The sequence below is a fragment of the Rhipicephalus microplus genome, chromosome 2 (genome assembly GCF_043290135.1).
Source record: "Rhipicephalus microplus isolate Deutch F79 chromosome 2, USDA_Rmic, whole genome shotgun sequence".
In the NCBI taxonomy this organism is placed as follows: Eukaryota; Metazoa; Arthropoda; class Arachnida; order Ixodida; family Ixodidae; genus Rhipicephalus; species Rhipicephalus microplus.
This window is the reverse complement of record NC_134701.1, coordinates 188,836,875-188,860,763: the sequence shown is the minus strand read 5'-3', so window position 1 is coordinate 188,860,763 and position 23,889 is coordinate 188,836,875. Positions and strand designations below refer to the sequence as shown.

At 45.4% G+C, this 23,889-nt stretch overlaps 1 protein-coding gene across 1 annotated transcript in view; it reads right to left on the bottom strand.

Annotated features, from left to right (window-relative positions):
• LOC142792988 (acid-sensing ion channel 3-like) overlaps positions 1-23,084 on the bottom strand; it is a 31,484-nt gene extending 8,400 nt beyond the window's left edge. Inside the window, exons 1-6 of the mRNA XM_075885722.1 lie at positions 22,629-23,084; positions 21,471-21,625; positions 20,449-20,555; positions 19,185-19,278; positions 17,987-18,173; positions 11,050-11,141 (exon numbers count right to left, since the gene is read on the bottom strand). Coding sequence (XP_075741837.1) covers positions 11,050-11,141; positions 17,987-18,173; positions 19,185-19,278; positions 20,449-20,555; positions 21,471-21,625; positions 22,629-23,084 — 1,091 coding nt within the window. The remainder of the gene's footprint in view (positions 1-11,049; positions 11,142-17,986; positions 18,174-19,184; positions 19,279-20,448; positions 20,556-21,470; positions 21,626-22,628) is intronic.
• Between the last annotated feature and the right edge of the window lie 805 nt (positions 23,085-23,889).

Genomic DNA, 23,889 nt, shown 5'->3' with positions numbered 1-23,889 from the left:
CACCTTCGCCCTTGAGCCATTCAATTAAATCGGCTTTAAGACGAAACGCGAAGTCAACGTGTGACTCATTCCCCTTTTCAGCATACCGGAACCTTTGCCTGAAAGCCTCGGGTGACAACTTATAACGTCTCAAGAGCACTTCCTTAACCTCGTCATAGCTCTCAAACGCTTCCCTCGACAAGCAAGTTATCGCGTCGGACACTTCGCCGGGAAGAAGAGCTAGCAGGTTCCGCGCCCAAAGAGACCGCTCCAAAGCGTTTCGCTCACATACGTGTTCAAACTTGACGAGATACTTCGCCATGTCCTCGCCTACTATGAACGGTGGCAGTTGGTCCCGAATTCTAAAACCGCTGACCTGAATCGTCGGAGAGGCTACGCTAGGCGCCTGCGAACACTGTAGGATTGCCAATTCTAGTCGTTTCAACTCTAGGCGCTCTTGTCTCTCGGCCTCCTCGCGACGTTCGCGCCTTTCAGCTTCTTCGCGAGCTTTGCGCCTTTCAGCTTCTTCACGTTCGCGAGCTTCGCGCCTTTCAGCTTCTTCGCGAGCTTCGCGCCTTTCAGCTTCTTCGCGAGCTTCTACTTCTCGCCTTTCAGCCTCCTCACGGCGTGCTTTAATATCCACCCAGGCCTCATCGACTTCCTCAGCCGACACTCCCTCATCCTTCATGATCTCAAGGATCGCTTGCTTTCGTTTCGCACGGCCAAAAGTAATGCAGAGTTCCTCACAAATTTCGATGAGTTCCTTCACTTTAAGGTTCTCCATCGTTCACACTAGCCTCTTGCTGTTTGCCCCTGTTAACAATTTACTTGCCGTACCCGCTATAAGTCAACTAGCAAGACGCGCAAGCAATTTTTCACTCTCCCGTGTTTACCCCCTCCGCATTAACTTTGGTTTCAAAGCACTTCGACTTTGCTTGAAACGATCAAAGCTCACTATAATGCTTCACACAGCCCTTCTCTAAACTACTACAACCTGAGCTAGAGCAGTCTGGTGAACTGAGGGGAAAACATCAGGCACTCACCGCATCGATGTCGCTGACGCCGGCCGATCCCACCGCTGCCACCACTGTTGCGAACGACGGACCGATCCCGCCGAAGCCACCACTGTTGCGAAAGACGGGGGCTCCCAACACGGCCCCGAAGGCGCCACCGCTTTCAACTCCGCCGGGAAGGTCACCAGCCGTTTGGTAGCGTATGTTTCTCAGCTCGCGACTGCTTCTGCGCAGAGCTGATAAGACGAGCGGACGAGACGACGGTGAGTTAAATAAGGTTTATGTACAGCATATATACAGAGGCGTTGCAATTTCGGCACTGGGGCCGACAGAGACTCGAAGAGCCGAGCTCTCCTCTCTAACACATAGGTCAGCTTTTCGCCTAAGACCGCCGACTCACACACATGTCGGCTCTCCGACACGGGGACTCCTCTCCATAAGACCGCCGATCGCGACGCGCCGCAGGGCTTCTTTTATTTGCACCGGGTCCAACCAAAAAGTCCAATCAGAAGCGCCGCTGGTCGTCAGGGCAGGTTCCGCCAATGGGGCCGCCGCGCCATGCGTCAGACCACCAGGCACGAGGATGCCGGCTCGCTGTCACGTGCGCAGCTGACTCAATGCACGTGGGCCAGAGAAGCGCCGCGCGTGTTCACGCCATTGAGATGTTCGCGTCAGGCGGACTGCAGGCTGGCCTTGACCCAGATTGCCTTTTTCAGAGGCATGGACGTTTGACGAGGACTCGCTGGCATAACAATGGTCAAAATTAATTCGAATACCTGCCACTGCGGCGTGTCTCATAATCACGTTGTATTTTAAATCTTTCTTGGGGACTTTCAACGCAAAAATTTTGGCCTGTCTGTCTGTCTGTCTTGCTGTCTGTCTGTCTGTCTGTTTCTCCATTCTTAACGGCATCGGGTACTTGAAGCGGCTGACCCCATCCGCAGCACCCACATATGTTGCTAAAGATTCAGCGCTCATACTTGAGCATTTCTCGATTAAAAAGCAATTATTGCGCGTGTCTGGGGCACCATAACAACACGTATATATTCTGCATGTGCGCCTTTTACTGGAAAAGACATACATAAGTAATTTTTAAGGACCGTAGCACTTATCACGCTGCGCTGACCATGCAATGCTTGCACGAAAAGGCGAGTGTTTCCAACGTTTTGCTAAGACGAGACGGTGGTGGCACGTACCCGTCACCTTGCGATCTACACCTTATCACCTCTGAGATGGGCGCGCACACCCGTCTCAGAGCCACGCGCTTTGTTTTCCAAGAAAACTGCCAGATGGCGCTCATGTCTCACGTGTGACATGACCTAATGCGCTCATTCGCCTCCTCTGCACGCTCGAGGCACTCTAACTCAGCGCCTCCAGAATACCACCTATCGATTTTCTTGCGCAGAACATCAAATAAATGTCTTGTTCACTCTCACCACACGCAAGACTATCGTCTTTCGGCGACCTTTGCAGAAACATGCAGATACGGGGTCAATGTTTTAACAAGTAAAACGTCACAATTTAATGTTTCGTTTCTCTTCTTTAAACGTGTTGAACTATATAAGCATGTGCACGGGTGTAGTTTAAATTTTGTGCCGTGAAGGTTAGCGCTACAGCCCTAACTAAACTAATTAAAATTTGTTCCGTAGACTGCCTTAGGCTTTTGTCTATATGGTCACGTTGTAGGCTCATACGCTAAGCGCAAACTTGCGGAAACGTGAAGTAGCATAGAGCAAAAATAAGCCGCAGAGATTTGTGCCAATCGTATGTCCGTCACAGCACAATAGACGCAGGTCATATCACTATACGACCACCGTAACTTTGGTGAAGTAGGGAAGACTGTTTGTTTGTTTGTCGCCCCCCATTAGGCCACTATGGCATTTGTCATTTTGCTGATAAGCGCGGTACCCGCCACGTATCTGTAAATCATTGTGCGCGCTTACTTTGCGCTGTGGGTGATGACGATGAAGAACAAGATCGTTTCAGACCTCACATTTCTCATTTTTAGGAAGCGTTGTTAAGAAAAATTATCTATTATGAGGTACAGTGTGGCCAATCCCCCACGTGGGTATGAGCCAAGATATCCTAGGCGACTAGACAAGACAAGGCCTCACATTTTCTTTCTACAACAGACGAAGATGGACGCAGACGCGGTCTCACCCACGGAAGGCAACGCCGAGACAGAAAAGAAGCTATATCCCGGAATTGAGAGCTCGGGAGCAGCAGTGTAGTGGTAACGCTGACAAAAAGCTGCTATTTGAGACTTCTACAATGTATATAAATAAATAAATGTAATGAAGCGGTTATACACAAAAATTATGTTCTATGTTACTCAACAGGTATACGTATGAAAAAAGACAATGACACGTATTGGTACTGGCGAGCTTGTGACATACCCGTCTTTTTCGGTAGTACTCACGACATCCTGCAATAAAATTGAAAAGATGAGGTCAATAGTCACACGCAATGATTGTTGTTTAGATAAATCGAACTTGCAACAAATATCAATTGTTATTTCCTTGAACGCGAACACAAAAACAAAATCAGACCAGACCGACAGCGGCTGTCGACGTCATGTAATCTCACGTGAGAGCAAATTGTAAAGACGATAGTCCTTCTTGGGGACCTTCGACGCAAAAATTTTGGTCTGTCTGTTTATATAATTTTTGTATGTCCTCCTTTAAAGACACTTTAAAACGCACCAAACTACACCCCAAATGAATGGCCGACCCCATCCGCAGAGCCCACCAATTGCTCAAGGTTTATCGTTCGCACTTGTGCAATCGTCAATTAAAAAGCAACTATTGGGCATATCTGAGTCACCATAACAACACGTCAATATTCTGTATGTGTCTTTTTACTAGAAAAGACATACATAAGTAATTCTAAAAACCGTAGCGCTTATCCCGCTGCGCTGACGATGCAGCGCTTGCACGAAAAGGCAAGTGTTTCCAACGATTTGTTAAGACTAAGGTCCTGACACGGTGGTGGCACCTATCCGTCACCTTGCGTTCTACACCTTATCGCCTCCGTGACGGGCGCGCACTCCGTGCGCCTAATTTTCCAAGATAACTGCCAGATAGCGCTCATGTCTCACGTGTGACGTGACTTGATGCACACGTTCGCCTCCGCTGCATGCTCGAGGCACTCTAAAGCCGCGTTCACACTGAGCATTCCGGCCGCCGAAAGTGCTCCGAATCCGGTTCGGCGGCGGCGAGATCTGCCGAAAGGGCCCTCTCCGCGCCGATTGCTCTCGGACAGATTTTTGCGGCGTCTGCCACCGAATCGGTCACCGCGGACCAATAGGAGCGCAAGTCAAGGAATTTTGAAAAATGGCGGCCAAGCCCTACTCACTTGTTATTCCGCAGTGCACGTAACTGAATGTTGAAACCAACGGGAGTTTAACCTACTCTGTGCCTACTTCGCCTCCGTTAATCGACGTAGCGCGTTTAGAAACATATTGGACAAGGGAAGGGACAGAATGGAGCGCTTACTTCCAACAAAATCTTTATTTCGAGGAGCGTACATATATATGCTCACGAAATTTGAAGACAACAGATAAACAGATGAAAAACCCTCAATTGCCATGCGCAAAAACTTATCATCTCAAAAAACGACAATTCTTTTTCACAAAGACCGAGAGGAGTGCTGGCGCAGTTCAGCCCTAATCTACTAATCTTTTCTGCTTCAATAATCTCCCTTGTCACTTTATTTCTGTTTTTTCCTATGATTATTGTACCATGAAAAAGTTTGCAGCCACACGTGCTGCAATGTAGTGCCAAAAAACCATCTCGACCATTTCTTACGTAGCAAGCGTGTTCGCGGAGCCGGTCATTAATGCACCTGCCAGTTTGTCCTATGTAGTATTTACCGCATGAAAGAGGTATCTGATAGATTACAAATTGCGCGCATGTGACATACAGTGTTAAGTGCTTTTTAGAGCATCCCGGTTTTGCATATGAAACAACTTTCATACACAAGTACGAGAGCTTTTTCGGGGCAGAAAACGCCACTTTTATATTGGCCCGCTCCCGAACCATTTTCAAGTTGTGGGAGATTCCATGCAAATTAGGCACTACGGCAAGCTTCTGGCGTCTTACCGGCTCATCATGAGGGATGTTTCTAAACGCGCTACATATGATTCTAAACGCGCTACGTCGATCAACTATGTCTTACCAACATGCCCAACTTTATACTTTATTCGCCTCCGTATTTCGTGAAAGAGGTAACCGAGCTTGCTGTTGGCGTGACCGAGCTTGTTGCGGTCTTGCAGAGCAAAACGAACTCACCAACGCCGCTGGCGTTGGTGGTTTTTCTGCTCTTCGTGCATTACAAGACAGCCACTTGCCAGCAAAGTAAGCAGTACTGTCTTTTCTTGCTTCTTGCGTACGAGAATCGTCGAAGTATACACCACCGGATATTGTAGTAGCGTTTGCGAGCCGCGACAACAACCGGGTAACAGCGCATCCATCCCGCGTTCGCCCCGTAGTATATGGCATATTCGGCGGCGCGGGGCGCGTCCAGTGCAAACGACGCTGCGTTTTGGTGGCAGGGGAATTTCGGTCGCTGTAGAAAGTGGATGTTTCAGTGTGAACTAGGCATAACGCAGCACCTCCGGAATACCATTAACCAATTTTCTTGCGCAGAACATCAAGTAAACGTCTTGTTCACTCTCTCTAGACGCAATACTATAATCTTTCGACGACATTTGCAGTGTAACATGCAGATACGGGGCCAATCTTTTTGTTGACTTTGTTGTGCTGCCTCCGGAATTGGTTCGCTTTTATTCGCTATATGTCACTGGATTGAGATCTGCGCACTGAATACACTGACTATATTGAGCGCACTGACTATACTGAAGATAGCGAAACACAGATATACATCAAGCCAGAAACTATGGTAAAGCATACACACGTTTGCCTTATTGAAGAAAATACGCTTTGGACTAAGTGTACTTTTTGTGTGTGCCAGATCTTTGAAATGTGTGTTCTGTGAATTGAGCTCGTACCATCTTTTTTTGGGGGATCATTAGAAATATTTGGTGCCCACCATGTTAAGCTGGACTACGCCCTTGTTTTTCCAATTAACCCGGTCGTGTACTTGCTGAGGCCACGCAAACTTCTTAACCTCGTCATCTGGCAACTTAACTTTCTGCCTCTTTTTTTCACGCTTGCCATCTCTTGTAATACTGTCCGTTACTATTTATGCCAAACGTCGCCTTGTTTTTCCTTAAAAAAAAAAACATGGCCCGTACCCACTTTGAGGGATTGGCGAAGAATGAGTTCACAATGTGAAAGGTTATTCGAAAAATGTTAGGATATTAAAAATAAATGGCAACGACACGTATTACATAAAATTAAGACTACTGTAGTAATAAGCTTTTGACCTCGTATTTGCCGTAACAACCTCATCAGAACAATTTTAAAGAAATTAGGTATCGCCGCACTTTAATAACGAGAAATTTTGAAGACAACACAAAAATGGTGCTTGTTTAGTAGTTTTAATGACGTTACACACGACATCAAAGGCATCCCTGTGGTAGTATCCCAAACCTGAGGCACCTAAGCTTAAAACGATTTCTTCAGCGGTTGTCTAGCCCATTTGGTCTTCTGAACTTCGACTTTTTTTTATGCTCAACGTTGCCTCGAAAAAAAAAATCAATTTTATAACGGTACATCGTGTCTCAAATTCGCAGGCATTGTTTATAGTTAGTTAGGCCTGTACACATTGATCTACCAGCTTTAAATGTCGGGACGAGTCGTTTGTACAGGCCGCGTACTTCTGTGCCTAGTTGCGTAATGTTTTCACTTATTCGTGTGCTTAGACGCGAGGCGTGATTATTTCTTTGATCATGCTCCACGGGCGCACATCACGTTCGTGTGCATGCAGCGGATGCTTACCTCTCTGAGCTTTGTTACTGTGACGTCGCGCTTGTACGTGACGTCTCTGAAAAAAAAAAGAGAAAAAGATTGCGTTTGATTAGCATATATATTCGCTGCCGTCGTATACTATGCAGGCACACACTTAATCTACAAGGGACGAAATGATCTGTCATGCGGAAAACTCATGACTGGGTGCGGAAACATTCTTAAATGGTGCATGGGACACTTGGGGACTATGAACGTGATTCTTTTGCAGCTGTGCAAGGACTTGTTTGCTTATGGGAGTACGCCGGCCTCGGATCCAGCTCGCGAAAGCGCTGTTTATGGGAAAAAGTTTCCCGTATCTTCTTTTTTTTTCATTGTACTTACTATGATTGTAATCAACGCAAGTACCTAAGGAGAAATAACGCTAATACCACCTCAAAGACAGGAACAAGCACCACAATTGACGAATTTCAATGTAACGTCTCTATAGAAAGGAACTGAACCAACACACTACACGAACAATGGGACCTATGCGGTTGGTTCTTTTGTAACTTGTATAGAACGTGACTGTGAATACGCAGTTTGCCTTATCCTCAATGCTCGAGACTTGGCTAATTATTTGTAAATGACGTTGCTAGGAGTCTGGGGTACACATAAGTCCGAAAATACAAAAACAAACGTGCTAACTTCGAATTGATGGTTTCATTGACGATGCCGGTCAAGTAGCGACACCCGTTTTCTGCACTAAGCGCCAGCACACGCTTAATAAACAGAAGTTTCCTTCGCGAAAAGCGCCGGAAACTTCTTGACCGTGGCTTATGCTGGTGTTGCTCTGCTCCCTTGCCGAGTCGGTCCTTCAGAACGCTTCTAACGCTTGTGATTTCACGTCGCCTTCATATGCTTTCTCATTTCTGATCGGGTTGTAGCTACCAACAGCCCGTCATTGGATAACTGTACTGCAGTGAAACAATAGCTCATCTTTACGTGAGCGTCCCCACTCCTATGCGCTCAGCCGTGACCTTGAAAATAACGCTTTGTGTGAAAAGAAGAGTTTTGGAACACTGGCTACGATTGTCCTCAGCCCTAACGACGTTGAAGACGTTGTTGCACTACTTGCGCACCTACGTTCTAAGACAAACTTTATGCAGTGTCGTCTCTTCAAACATCTTTTTTTAAAAATATTTTATTCCTCTTACTTTCTTTCTTCAGCACAGGGTGGCTAGCCGGTTTGAGAGCTGGCTCATCCTCCTGCCTTTCCGTCTATTTCTACCTACATCTTTACTTCAGTGATTCATAACTGATGAAGCAATGGAAGCCCTGACAGCTCTGCCACCATGCACATCAGCCAGAAACGCTAATAATTAGGCCACGACCATGCATAAGAATCTTACATGCAAATGCTGGCAATACTTCCAAAGATTGGGATAAAGCCGCCGTTTGAAAGTGATGTAGCCATGACTACATTACGGCTTAAATGATTGCCGGCGGCGGGGTCACCTCAGCACGGCTCTTTGCGGCATTATCCGTTGTCTAGTAATTTGCCTGCCGCAGTGGAAGTTAAAGCGGTGAATTCGGGACGTTGTATACTGGTCCACTCAAATGACCGCCCTTATTCGACGCTTTATTTTCTGGTACGCAGGTACACTGTTTGTTCAGCCTGCTGTTTTCTATACAAAGACCGTGCGAAAGGCTCCGAAAAGGCTAGTATGAAGTTTTGCGGTGTTGTTATCTTTTCTAGCACTCACTTGTTACCTCACAATGCCGCAAAGATACACCGATGATTATTTTCAGTGACGCTGTAAAGACCAGATGACCGCCAAGTTCCACCGGTTACGTGTTCTTTTTACACAAAAGTTAGTCCTTTACTGTAAAAAAAAAAAAAGAACGCGAAACACGAAGGTTGCACTCACACGCAGGAGCTGCGGCACCGACAGCGTTTCTCAAGCTGCATGTTCGTCTCATTCGTGGACACCTCAGCCGCGCACTCGAGCTCTGAAACACAAGAGATGTGCCGTTTGCTTCCTCGTATTTAAACTTTCCGTATGCCGTTGCAATAATTCCGTATATTTCCCTAGGGAGTCCACACCTATTCCATACATTTATCATATACTTCAATAAGAATTTTACGGAAGCATGTGGAATTATTGGAATGAGACGCGGAATGGCGTAAGCATGGGCAAAATATCCGCGCTAGAACTTCTCGTTCTTCTTGTAGTTTTGTTCCAAGCAGCAGTTTTTGGTTCGCACATAGGGCTTCCCATATTAGATAACCGCGATAAGAAACTCGCAGGCATGAACATATGCGAGTGTGTATGACATTGCAAGAAGTAATATCGTTTGATCAATATTGATGATACTACGTGTTACAGTAATTCTCTTTTGTGAAAAAGAGAGAGAGAGAGAGAGAGAGTGCGAGAAAGAATTGAATTTTCTAGAATCAGCAGTAGCTCGGCATTGCTGCAGATCTCATAAAACATGTCAAAGTCTATTAGACAAGTTTGCCTAATAATTAGACAGTCATACATCCAATTTACATGTATGAATGTGACACATTGTATACCATTGGCACAACAGAACAAAAGTGTGTGTTTTGTGAAAAGCGAACTCTTCGTTGTCTAGTTGTCAATCAATCAAGCAATCAATCAATCAACATCACAATCAAATATACACATATGAAGTGACAAATTAAACTCTCTACTGTTGCCACAAATAAATAAAAGCATTTGTTCTCTGTAGTTGCCACATGAAGCAAATACCAATTAATTAATTTACTTATTCAGAGAGCAGGATAGTCAAATGAAGGATCCGGTACGCTTTATTTGGCCTCAATTACCACAGTAAGCTATTTCTCAGTAAGCTATGAAACCTTCAATAAACACATGTCCATCACCCGTAGTCTCGCAGACTTCAACGTTTATTTTAGAAACTCTTAGACATAATTATTCACGCATGTGTAAGTATGTGACAATAACTTATTTGTAATACATTTCTCGTGTCATTGCATTGCTGTATTTTTCGTGTCACGAATTAAGCGCAATAATGTAACTGCATACTATCACTACTCTACAATGGAGTAGTGCGTCGAAGCTTTCGTTTTCGTAAATCCTTTGTGAATGGTCTTCCTTTATTTGTACTCATAGTTTCAAGCCTTTCAATAAGAACTCTTCTGAAGTCACGTGCGTCGCGTCCCGGGAGTAGTTGAACTTCTTGAAACAGCTTTTCGTGAATAATCATCCTGAACATCGTCATCAGCCTATTCTATATATGATAAACGTCTCTGTCAATCACATCCAGGTTCGCCTGTCTCGCGCAATTTGATTTCGTACTACATCTTAATTTCTTGGTTTAATCACCGCACCTCCGTCTTCCTTGGCTCGTTTCCCATCTTGTGGTATCTTCTCCGATGGTTCCTTCGCCAACGAGCGCCTACCTGTCCATCTCATGACATCAAATGCACAGATACAATTTTAGCCACTCGACGGCTGACCCGCAGGTCGCGGGTTCGAATCTCGGCCACGGCGGCCACACTCTCGATGGAAGCCAGAATGCTTGAGATCAGTGTGCTTATAACGTGCACCTAAATCTGCACCTAAATCTATAGATTTAGGTGCACGTTAAAAAACCCCAGGTGGTCCAAATTTCCGAAGTTCTCCCCTACGACGTCTCTCATAATCATATGTTGTTTTAAGGGGTTAAACCCCAACAATTATTATGGTGATTTTGTTCACATATGTCATGGGCATGTACACATGCAGAATATAGTACTCACGAACTAATACGCGACACAATTTTTTTGTACGACTACTATGAGCAATTGCTCGTGATAACCACATCATGACACTGCCGATCCAGTCACTAAAATTAATGTGGGCTCTGAGGTAAGTGTTCGAGCCGAAATGAAGCCGATAAGACACAAAATGTAGACGCCGTAAACGAAGGTGCGTCCAGTGCTTAGCCCAAGTTTTTCACTTTTTAATCCGTAAGTACAGTATATGGGATGAATCTGGTATAGGCGAGTTTAAGTTTTTCACTCTTGAATCTATGAATACTGTATATGTGCGTATGAAACGGATAGAGGCAAATGCGGATAACATAACGTATTGCACTTCAGACTTTGAGGCAAAACCAAATGCCTGAAATTTGCGTAGCCAGTATAATATAGCCTACCGTGTCGTCCGCAGGCGCCGTACCTCTTGGCCAACTTTTGCAGTTGCGGCAGCTGCGCGGAGAGGCAGCCGCACTTCTCCACGACGGTGCGTTGCAGGCACAAGTTGAGGCAGTCCTGCATGCAGCCACAACGAGAGAACGTGGGGAGCACGCTGGTCGCACAGTATTCGCTGCAAAGGTAGCAATCAATACAGAACGACAAACGATCTTATGCTGCAGGGCATGTACAGGAGCGCTGCGCAAATACAATCACCATGTGAAAGGAATCGGTTTTGAAGAGGCCAGCAATGATTAGGGGCACTTCTTCATTGTTGCGGTTTTGATAACTGCACTGTAAGTTTCTCACTTGTTCACTGCTTTCTTGTTTCTTGGTTACATCGAGACTACCGGTCACTTAAGCATAGTCATTGTGCTTCAGAAGCATAAGCTCCAACAACCCGCTAAGAAGCACATCGCGCAAATGTTTTCCATGGGTGCGCTTCTCGAGCAAGCCACCGTGTGTTTATAATTCGTCAATGTTTCCCTGTGCTTTGTTACGCCGTCTGCTGATAAAAAGTAGAGCAATATTCAGTTTAATTTTTTACGCTTTGAGAACTTTTACCGGACTGTCTTCTGCGCCTCCTTTACACCACAGTCAAGGAGCAAAGAAGTGTTGCAGTCAAGCAGGCTGCCCCTTTCCATTCCCGTTTGCTCTTTCGATGACGCACTTTGCGCACCATTACCGCTGCATGAATTGCATAACACTGTAACATCCGTTTTTTATCCGTATTCCATCATTTTGTTGCGTGATTTCGGCTGAATGTAACAGGGCATAGTGGGACATATCCAAAAAAGGTGCCTTAGACTGAGAGTGAAGAAGTGGACCCTGTCGGTGAGCTGCGTTGTGGCTACGGACTAACTACTGTTATTTTCCACGTAACATTTTGGTGGAAGTGCTGGGTACTCTTTTGACAATGGAGCTACGCAGTGGACGCCTCCTTAAGTCTGCTATCATGGCTCCGGGTGAGGATACGCCTTCGCCACCCCCTACCTTGTGTGTATTGTGTATTGGCGCGTATTATAAGTGAGGAAAGACACGAATACACTTCACATTGCACAAATTACTTTAATCATAACACACGTGCTCTAACTAGAAGTCTCATTAAACGACCACCTTTACCGTAGTGTAGTATACTCAGTACTATAACTCGTCTCTAGTTTAAAACACCAGGATAGCACCGTTGTCGTGAGAGCGAAACTGGGCGCTAAGCGCTAGATAATGCGGGTATGTACCAAACGCCTTCTAGCATAGCATCGCCATGTTATGCCACCATAGCACAGCATATTCTATGATAGAGCAATGAGGAAAGGAGATTATGGGGAGGAAAGTGAGGAGCGATGGGAATGAACACGTACGTACGAATAACTTTATTGAAATGTCCTGCAAGTTAGAGGGACGGGCAAAAGGCTACGCCTAGGTGACGGCCCGTTTGACAGCCCAGAGTTGGTCGTCAAGGGCAAAGCAGGGCAAAACGGTGTCCCAGTGCGTGCGAAGGCGATCACTAGAGGCTGCGTCCCCAGTATTGATCATTGTCCCTCGACGTTCCCGTAGTATGTGCTCCAGAGTTGCTCTAGAATTACAGTTCTTGCACTTATCTGTCTTGCATATTGTACAATATAGCTGGGTAGATGAGGTGTGAGATCACCGAGATAAATAAAGAAAGAGAGAAAGAAGGCGGAGATGTAGAAAGAAAAAAAAGAAAGAAATAAAAAAATTATGAACCATCTTCCAAAGGGTACCACGATGGAATGTGAAGCAGCAGCGGCGTGCACGCCGTTGACCTGGCTGAAACGGGCGTCGACGCGGGTGCTGGTAGAACGGTTAGCAGCGAAACTCGGTGTAGCCTTTACTCGAGTAAACGTTTCTGTGAAACGCAGACACGGGTGGCGGGGTTGGTTTCATGTAAGTTTTATCACAGATAAACAGGCCGAAAGAGTGTTGCCACTCGACGTGTGGTCGAGTGTTGCGGATGGTGGAGAGGGGGAAGCGAGTTACGAGCGGGCGGAGGAGCAACGCCGCCTAGGTGTGCTGGGAGGAGCCGGCAACTGCTGTGAGTGAGAGAGAGTGACGTCAACGCGCAGCAGCGACTGACCTACTTGGCATCGTTCAACGACTGCGGGGGGGGGGGGGGGGGGCTATAGCTGTTTCGCATCTAAAAAGAAAGAAGATGAAAACAGAAGCTAATCAGCGTTTGAGGTGTTGGAGCTTTAGCTCCACTGTTTACTCAGATTGCACAGGCATGTAACTGGTTTTACTATTTTTTCCTGCTTATTTCGAAGACTAATTTGCTGATAAGGAAGTAGCGATATAATCTTCACCTCTCTCGTGTACGCTCCGTAGGGTTCCTCCAGCTGCTCGAGCAAGCACTTGGGCCACGTACGACGGCATGGATTGGCGTAGGGAGCCGGCAGGCCCGTCTGCGCAAGCTGCGTCGTTGTGAGAAGCATCATCGTATGAAAGAAAAATTGAAGTACGACCACTTAGCCGGCTTAAGCTCTAAAAGATATCGTTTAGAATATTTTCCATCATTTTGGGGCTATGAGCTTGTTATTTCAAGTGAACATGAGGTTCAAAGCTTTATTTCTTGAATTTAGTGTATACTGTAGTGACGAAATTGCCATATGGCGTCGCATATTTCCAAATAAATCTTCAGCACTTAGTCGTCTGTGAATGAGTGATTCTTTTCTGAACATGCAAAGTGCATCCGAACTTCCGTACGACAAAGTAGCAGCGGGATCGTTAGTTTGTTATATTCTATATTTGCCGCAACAGTATAGATAAAAAACGAATTCATGCAAACCAGAAATCTGATTCGCGCAAGAAATCTAAATACAAAAACGCAGCTGCTCGTGTTCGCAGAAGTTCTCTGCTTTTGATGTATGAGATGTAACTTCTGTCCCATAGATATACCAGGGATATCCGTTTAACTAACTATAGTTTCGAGCATTGAAAAATGTATTCTTATAGACATTGGAAAAGCTTTAAACGCTCATAATAAATACTTCAAACTATGCCAATTTTCAATGTTTTTAAATGAAATAAATTAAGAGCGAACTCAATGAAGTTTCCGCAGCCACCAGTACCAGAATACTGACTTACAGTAAAAAAATATTATCAAGGACCAGATGCAGCAATTTCCTAAGGAGGGAACTTTCTCGTCATGCATTTATTATTTACGAAAATCTGAGCTGTGTTCCATCAGAGAGAGAGAAACGAGAAAAAAGGCAGGCAGGGAGGTTAAGCAGATGCTAGTATCCGGTTTGCTACCCTACACTGGGCTTGGGGAATAGGGGGTTGAAAGCGAGAGAAAAAGAGAGAGAGAGAGAGGTAAAGAATAAATAACAGCAAACACACACACACACACACACACACACGCACGCACGCACACACACACACACGGACACACACACACACGCACACACACACACACACACACACACACACGCACGCACGCACGCACAATCCACTCAGAAACATTTCGCCAGGCCAGTAGTTCGCAAGGAGTCCAGTAGCGCTTGCACGGCCTTCTGTGATGATGAGTCGTGACGATGGCGCAGTGTACTTTCTTCTGGGTGGGAAGTGATATTAAATGAAAAGAAGAGAAAAGTGAGCCCCGTAACTGTCTATCAGGGGGAGGACACCTCAACAGTAGCTCACGAGTAATGAGGGTAGAGAAGGTATTAAAAGGATATGATTAAAAGATAAAGCGATACTATTAGTATTATTATTTTTTTATTTGTTGAATCATACAAAAAATCATCAGACTGCTTGGACCCATAGCCAATGGCTAGTCCTGGGTCCAAAAAGAAAATGTATGCAGTGATGCAGGCTTACTGTTACATAAAAAAGAAACGAACACTCAGAAACACAGGGTGTTCAACAGTACAACTACAAGCATTTTTTAGCATGCGATCTTCGTGCCAAACGACAATAAAATCTATAATCGCAATAGTGTCCAAAGGTGCACCAACGCAAGCAAATCACTAAAGTGTACATAATAACATAAACAAGACAACTCAGAGACATATTAAGTAGTCAACAATACCAGTATCCGTATTCCCAAACGCAATACAAATACAACATTCGTTGCTAGGCCACAACAAGATTTACAATCTAGAACAGCGGCACGCATTTTGAAAATTGCACACACCAAATAACCATCCAGCTCGTATGATGTTTCTGTGACTGCAACGCGACATTCCAGGAACCAAAAAATCGCAAAGTTAGCTCACATCATTCAAGCTTAGATAATTTTTTTATAGAAGTGTTAAAATTTTGGGCTTTTTTTTATTTCAGGCGGCAAGCTGTTCCATATTTTTGCCCCTATAAACGGCAACTGACGCTCTCTATACGCGTTAGTTGTGGAGGGCAGATTGAAGTTACCCGACGCAGCATGTGTAGTGGGCCAAGAAGTAGTGTAGAACAAGGATGCATCGAAAGGATTGTTGTGCCGTAGGAAGTTATTTACGCAGCAGGCTGTCTTTGCTTCACGCAATGCATCAAAAGGTAAAATTTGCACGTCGTTAAACAGTGGTTTACTCGGGAGATCATGCTTAGAGTATGTTATTGATTTTAGAGATCGTTTCTGTAATATTCGAATAGGTTCTAGGTAAGTCTCATAAGTCCATTCCCGAGATTCAATGCAGTATGTAATGTGAGAGTGGATGAATGCGAAGTATAATGTTCGTAAAATGTCTCTATCGAAGTAGTTACGCGCCTGCAGTAAAGCATAACATCCAGACGCCAAACTAGTGCAAACTTCCGTTATGGGGTTTTGCCAGTTTAAGTGGTTATAGAAGTAAACGCCAAGGTTAGAGGTTGCATGGAGAAGAGAATGGTTGTCGATAGCTATATTGATGGAGTTAACATTTACGGTCTTGTTACGAGAATGAAAAATTGTATATGTAGTTTTCTTGGTATTAATCGTTAAGTTGTAGGCACAAAACCATTAGGAAGTTCTTGATAACTCCGAGTTTGTTTTAGATTCAACTTCCTCGATATTGTTACCTGTAATAACTATAGCTGTGTCATCAGCGTACATCAGAACGTCGGAGCAATGTAAGGATAGAGAGAGAGGAAGGAGAGTGAGGCGCAGGGACAGCGAACGACGGAAGTAAGGAAAAGACAGGAAAGATGGACACGGTTGCAGGAGTCCGAGGACGGGGCAGGGGCTAGTCTTCATCTAACTTGTTTAGTGTATTACGAAGATATTGTCTTTTTAGGTTATATTGTTTTTCTAGGCCACCTGTACACACCGCCCCGCCCCTTAAGTTGAAAAACTAGTCGTCTAGTACCGCTGATAAAACCTGGCAAGTCACCATTGCAACACTCCTCCTATCGCCCGATGGCATTGGCTAGTTGGTTGGGTAAAGGGATGGAGAGAATGATCTGCGGCCGCCTGTAGTGGTACTTGGTATATCATGAGATCTACCCAAATGCCATGCCTGGCTTTCAACGTGGTCGTTCATCAATTGATAGCGTCGTCGACTTGATCACATGCGTTGAACGTGAGAAAAGCCATAAGCTTAGGTACATTTGCACGAAGCGAGTGCTGCTTTAAGATCTTGAACGGCGAACGGGAGGTCCATACGGGAATGACGTGGTGGTGGACAACTTCGGCGCAGAACTCTTCAGCAGCGTCAACATCTGGTCAATTTTGGTAAATGGCCAAGGCACTGAATGATGACTTCTGAATGAGGGATGACCGAAAACCTCGTAATATCCTTCATAACTGCAATAAAGGCTCAAGGGGGTCGAGTGACTCGCAGATATTAATCCAGCGTTGGGATTCTAGGTTGTCCAACCGACGTTGGTTCTTCTTCTGCATACGTCTAGCACTCCGTAAATTTTCTCTATGTCCTTAGTGCACAAATACCTTCTTTCAGCACGTCATCGTAAGGCTCGAAGCCGCTCCAGCTCTTTGTCGATGTCTGTCACTTTTACAGAGCATGAAATCGTACACACTCTCTCTTGCACAGTGCTCTTGATGGCCTCTTGTAAGTCTGGTATGTGTTCTTGGCATTGGTCTTCCATACGAGACTGAAAGTTTTTTTTCCAGTCCACTCTTTTAACCGTGTCGGAAACTTTTAGAGGCGACAATCCACTGATGTAGACGTATGTTGGAATATGATCACTCCCACGCGTTTATTATATCCATAAACCATTCTATATGCTTCAATAGGCTTCGCGAAACAAAAGAGGTTGAGACGGCTGCTGCATACGGAGCCACGTAAAAATGCAGGACTGCCATCGTTCAGTAACCAAAGTTCGTTGTCGGAGGCAAAAGACACCAAATTTCTGCCCTTCATGTTGGCCTTCTGACTTCCCCATAACGTCTGATGAGCGTAAAATCCCCGATGATAACACACCAGTCTTGCGTGGACGCTATGATGTCTTGTAGTCTTTTTTATCGAACCGACGTGATGGTGATAGGTATGCGCCAACCACATTGATGTTGAGCCTGCTATTTTTCACTCTTAAGCATACGTATTGATTTTCGTCACGAGGTGGTACTAGTTGAAAGATGTAAGTGAGGTCTTGACGAATCACCACCAGAACCTTGCTGATTTCAGTAACAGTAGACGACATAAAAGGTTCGTATCCGGAGAGTCTTATTGTACTCGATAAGTTCTGCTCACAGATGACGATTTCGGGAAACGTAATGACGTACACAAATCGACGAAAATCAGCAACGCGCTATCCCTGTCCACTGCCATTTCACTGCAGTATTGCTGCTTTACAAACCTCATTTCTGAAAGACAGTGGTGGGTTAGCCATGGTCTACTCTAGGGCTGCTTGCACAGGACTCAGCACGTCCAGTACTTGAAGGGCATTTTTGGCTCAGGCGCAGTTCTCGCAGTGGCTGTACTTGATGCCGACGATGCGTTCATGATTCTTCGTTTGGCCTTGCGGGATAGCACAGGTTCAATGCCGTCTTCCGAGGACTCGTCGTCTGGTGCGGAGTACAGCTCGGTGTCCTCACTCTCACTAGATGCGTTACCTCGTTTTCTTGAAGCAATGCCCATGGATGAACCGGTATGGGGCGGGATCTCCGGGGATTGTACAAACATCACTGCGATGTAGGGGGCGAGAGACCCTGCTGTGGCACTGTGGAACACAGAAAATACAGCACAGATCGCAAGATGCGTTCCACAAGAAAAGCACAAAAGTTTTTTTATCATGGTTTCCCTAACTTATCTTGTTTCAGTCCAAGTCGTGCTTTGGCTTATTGAGTCAATAAAAATTCATTTTCACGTTTGAGGCTGTTAGTGCCAAGAGAACCACAAAAAAGAGTACTCTTTAACGAATATCACTGATACTATTCTCAAAGGCAATAAGAATAAAAACGTATTATATTCAAACTACATTATCTGAAATAGGAACCGAAAGACCACAAAGAGTACGAATTTGACACAGAACTTGCTGTTAATAAAAAACCCTAACAGAGATTGTCTCTTTGCATTGAAGATATTATTTTCCCATGTCCCGCGGGAGTATATTTTTTTGAAATTCGCAGAAACGAGTAGCTGTTTCATCACTGAATTCGACAAGCCCCTGCGACGAGGCTGCGAAACCCATGTAATGCTTGGTGTGCAGTTACTAGCAGATGATCGCCGGTGCAACGTCCTGCGGTTTATTTCTCGTCATCACACTACCGGAAGCACTCGAGGGCCTCTATGGACCAGCGCCGCGCGGGCGTATGGCCCCTTGATTGATGTAGTAATTGAAACCACACGATGTTTTCAGAAGCATTCGCGAGTGTATTACCCACGCCCACGGGGAAATAAAATCGTATTAGGCGTACGAAAAATGCTTTGCCTGTAGAGGCGTCGGCCGTAAAAAAAGAAAGTGCAATATAAACCAAAAAAACGTATTAAGCGGAATCGTGTTAACGAGATTTCACTTATGATAGTGGTCAAAGCTGACGCGCAAAATCTGGCTTACCACGTTAAGTCCAACGTACGTAGTGTAACCTGGCGCAAGGTACACGCCGTCGCTGCAGACCGAATGCCTGCGCGAATAGAATCAATCAATCAATCAATCAATCAATCACGCATTCATTTTTGCATATATGTATATTTTTTGTCGAAGGCCGCATGCAGTGGCTGCGTAACCTACCTGGTGCCGTGAGCGTGTACCATGACGAGGAATCCCGCCTGGTATGACGTGGGCAGGTACTCATTCAATTCAGGATTCAGCGTCATCACTAGACCTGGAACACCAAGACAATCCCCTCGCGACTAATTAGGTACTGTTACCATGGAACTGAGACACATCACGCCGATGCAGTATACCTCAGGAGGCTGGGTCATTTATGGACCTACAAATTTACTACACTATGAGGAAGCGCTAAAAAAATACGCGCTACAACAGGCAACAACTCGAATACAACAAAGCTCTCATGGGATATCACACGTCATCCTGAGGTCACCTTGTCTCCTGCGCTTCGTTTTTTTTTAAAGCCCAGAACACTTTAGGGGCCTGGGCTGTCGTACGATGTCGTCACCTGGCGTAACACCGCCGGAACCATGTATGAAACACTGAATGAAAACAAGAGGAAGGAAGCGACAGATAAAAAGTGATTAAAAGTAAGAGAAGAACTAAAAAGAAAAATAGAGAAATAAAAACAGAGAAAAAAACAGGAAAAAAGGGAAAAAAGAAAAAGAAACCGAGGAGGAAATAAAGGGAAAATTTGAAGAGAATCAAATGAGGCTGCTCACTCCCACACTGCCTTCAAGCCTGGCACCCCTAGCGCGAAGATGCCCTGATAATTTGTTTCGGATCTTCTTTATTTAGTAGCGACAGAATACGGATTGGCGAGAAAGTGTGCATCAGCGAGCAGAATGTATTTGGTATTTGTGACCCGCTTAACTTGTGCACGCAAGCAACCTGAGATCTAACGCGAACGAGAAATGCAAATGGTCAGGAAGAAAGTTTGAAAGCTATTTGCTATTTTCGACTACTACAAGTGAAAGAAGTTACGTTATGATGGTAGGATTAGCGGGCAAGTTAGCTTGTAAACACGGACCTCCATTTTTTTTAATTACAGCGATTTCGCAAAAAATAAAGCTTCTCACTCTGAAATTTTCTTTCCTGAAGCAATCCTTACATTGTAAAAAAATAGAAGCATGTGACTAGATGTAGTCACTATTGGATAAACACAATGACGAATCTATCCTCACCTTCATTTGATTGCATTCGATAACGCGTATTTATATTTACGAGGATATTGTTTAGAAATAAACGGGGGGAAGGAAAAAAAGGAATACACCGAGCCATTTTTTTTACGTTTCGTACAGAAAACAGTGAGCACAGAAAACGCTCCACGGTTGATGCGCGAACTAAAGTGATTTATGCGCCATGCGACGCCAATGTCGCTTACCATGGCGAGGCGATGCCAGGGCGTTGTACTCGAAGATGTCATCCGTTTTCTCACAGTGGACGCAGAAGCAGTTGCCGAACCAGACGTTAGTGTTGTTAGTGAAGTACCTGCAATAGTTGTAAATCCAAAAAGCACCAAACGTCTTACGACGCGACCAACGAGTGTAAACAGTACGGTACTTTTTCACCCGTCTGGTATCAGGGCAGCATGAAAATTATAGTGACAACAACGCCTTGTTGCAGTTTTATGCGTAAAGGAAAGAAGCCACCAATAAAAACTTGGCGAAAGTCGTTCACTGCCTGAGCTACTTTTTCACCGCACAGATGCCCCGTTAATATAATCAGCGTTTATTATAATTAGCTTCTTTAACAGCTGACGTAAGCTAGATGAGATGAGATTAACAGATGATGCATTTCGCGGTAAAGCTCGAGGACATAAGTTCGATTTCCGTGGTCACCGCGTTTGAATGGAAACAGTGCAAAGACATACCTCTTGGGGCATGAAAGGTACTTTTAGATAAAAATAAAATAAACGCTTGTGCACTCGATAATATGTGCACGTTAAAAAAGAACAGAGGTCCAAAAGTTATCCGGGATCGCCCACTACAGTGTGTCTTGTAATCGTAACGTAGTTTTGCTACGTGAAATTGCAGTTTTTTTTTAAATTTAAGTTGTCAGGACTTTTACTTCCAGTTAATGTCCTGACAACTTTTACTTCCGGTAAATATTTTAGAAAGATCAGCGCAGCGTAAAGGCTGTGCCGGACATTGGTGCGAAGCCCTCACTACATAATTAAATTGGTAGTTAGCGGCAGGTGGTGCGCAAGAGTAACATAAAGGCGCAGTGAGTTGCTCTGGTGTCCACAGAGTAGCCGTGGCGTGTCGCCACAAAATTAGACGAATGGCAGAAAATGTAAGGTATAAAATTGCCGCACCGTGCTGCATACACCATTACAGTCTACGGCCACTTGCATGGCGGTAAAACTAAGAAAAGCCTCGGCTTCGGAAACATGGTCAGACTCGCCTGGAGTTCTTGCAGTCCTTTTCGTGGTAACTGCAGTCGACGACGGTGTCGGTGAACTGGTGGCCGAGCACGCTGACCTGCTTCGCGTCTCTTACCACCATCTCGGCGAGCCAATCCGATATTCGCTGCTGCAGCTTCAGATCATGCGTGTTTGCCTGCGTTGAGGAAAGAATTCATGTTAGCAAGTACTGCCCCCATTTTAATTCTGATTAATGCAATATTTTTCTCGGAAAGCAGGTTGTTATGCAGCTTGTTGTTATCCAGCTTGTTGTTTTGCAGCTTGTTGTTATGCAGCTTGTTGCTATCGCTGGTTGTTATCCAGCGAGCTCAACCACGCGGGGATGTTTCTTTGGTCTGTCTCAAGAACTTGCCGACTGTGGTAGGCGTGTTTGTATACCTTAGATACAATTTTTATCGTAACGGGGCTCGTCTGGGTGTTTCAGCTGCATTCTTAGAGCAAAAAAAAAAAAAGAAGAAGAAATAAGAACTTGAATGACGCTTAATTCTTTCCCTTATAAGGGCAACGCGGTAGCGTTATTAGGCCTTTTTCGCATCGTGTCCTGATTGGCTGGCCTTGCCTCTCGGTGGACAGACACCTCTACGGTGCCCGTCAGAGAAGGAACATTCGGGTGCGTGATATCGGCTCAATATTTTCTTGGTAAAATCCTTAGATGCCACATCGAATCCAAAAATTGATTTTCAGTGGCGTTGGCATACCACGGCGTTGGCTTCGGCACGAGTGATGCAAGAAATAATCATCAGTTGACGCCGTCATGCACCATTTTACATCACCGTGGAGCTGAAGATTGCCAGAATTTGTGACGCCATGGTGTGACTATGATGTCACGTGACGTCCCATGACGCCGTCACTTGGTGAAAGGTAGGCCGATCACGGAGGCCATGCAAAGGCAGGTAAGCTGCAGAAATCTTGCAACGCCGCGAATCCCGTAGGCATTGCGAAACCACATTATATGCAGAAAGGTTTCGGAAGGTTGCGGGAGAAGAGTAAATAAATTGACTAATCAGAAAAAACAAAGAACAAGATGGTTTTCACCTTGCAGTTGCCGTAGGCGAATGTACGAGGGGCTCAAAGCTTTCGCTTTCAGGTTCCTTATGTCTCACGAAAGTGCTCGCAATGAACGTTCCTCAAGTGCCTACCTCCCTGAACTTCTGTCGCTTGCCACAGATGCGCCGTTCCAGCTCTGAGTCCATGGCTCGCTCCGATGCCTCCAGGGCGCACAGCTTCGAGCGGCGAAGCGGGTTGACGTTGCACACGGTGACGTCAGGCAGCTCGAACGTTTCGTTGGCGCTGTACTCGAAGGCGACGGCCACGCTGTACGTGAAGTACTCCCTCAAAATGGCCCCCGTCTCGCTGGCGCTGTAGTAGACGAGGGTGAGCAGAGCCGCGAGCCAGAGCAGCCGGCGCGCGCGTCCTCCCTCGACGAGCACGTCGGAGCCGGGGAGACCTGAGTCCCTCACCAGCTGGCCGTAGACCTGACCGCACGCCCGCCACACACTCACGCTGCTCGGGTCGCTGGGATCGACGCGGTCGGTGCGCCTTCTCTTCATGCTTACCTGCATCGAGACGAACAGACGCTCTGCGGCACTCGCCATGGTTCCGCGTACCTAGCTGCAAATGACGCATTACTGGAAAAGCTGCCATTGTTGATCACTCCTGTCGACATTTAATCTGCAGAGTTACGCAGTGCGCTATTTAACCGCGCTTGCCAGAGAGATCAACCATTTATGGGGCTCAACAGGAGCAACAAAAATTATCGCAGAGCACTATGTAAAAAAAAAGAAATAGCCTTACGTTTCACTTCATGCAGAGAACGCGTGCAACATCTCCTTCGAAAAAAAATCTGTTGCGATGCTCCTAATGAGAAATCTTGTTAGTTGTGACTAGCCACTTTGGAGCCAAACTAGTTTTGAACGCGCGTAATAGTGGCGCACGCGTGCAGGGCTCTTCGTCCCCAACGTGTACTCGCTTTTTAAATAACAGTCGCCAGTAATAATATGCACTGACAACCAATCATATTCTACGGACCACGTAACCATAATTTTTTCCGTATGAAAAGTTCTGCACGTCAGAGTATGCGTAAGAAATAATGGTAACATTCTACTAGGCACCAAAATTAACCATCATAATCATATTTTTGGAAGTAGGTAATGCGCACTTCTTGTCACATTTTCCTTTGTATCGCTTACTGCGTTTCCATCGCTCGCTACGCAGCGAGCGGAAAGTAAAATGATCGGTGTAAATTTAAGGAACAGGGAAAAAGCCGAGTAGGTCAGGGAAAGAGGGGGGGGGGGGGGGGGGTTGAAAATATCATAATCGAAATCAAAAAAGAAGAAATAGACATGAGCCGTGCACGTAGCGCGTAGGCAGGATCACCGCTGGTCATTAAGGGTAACTGAC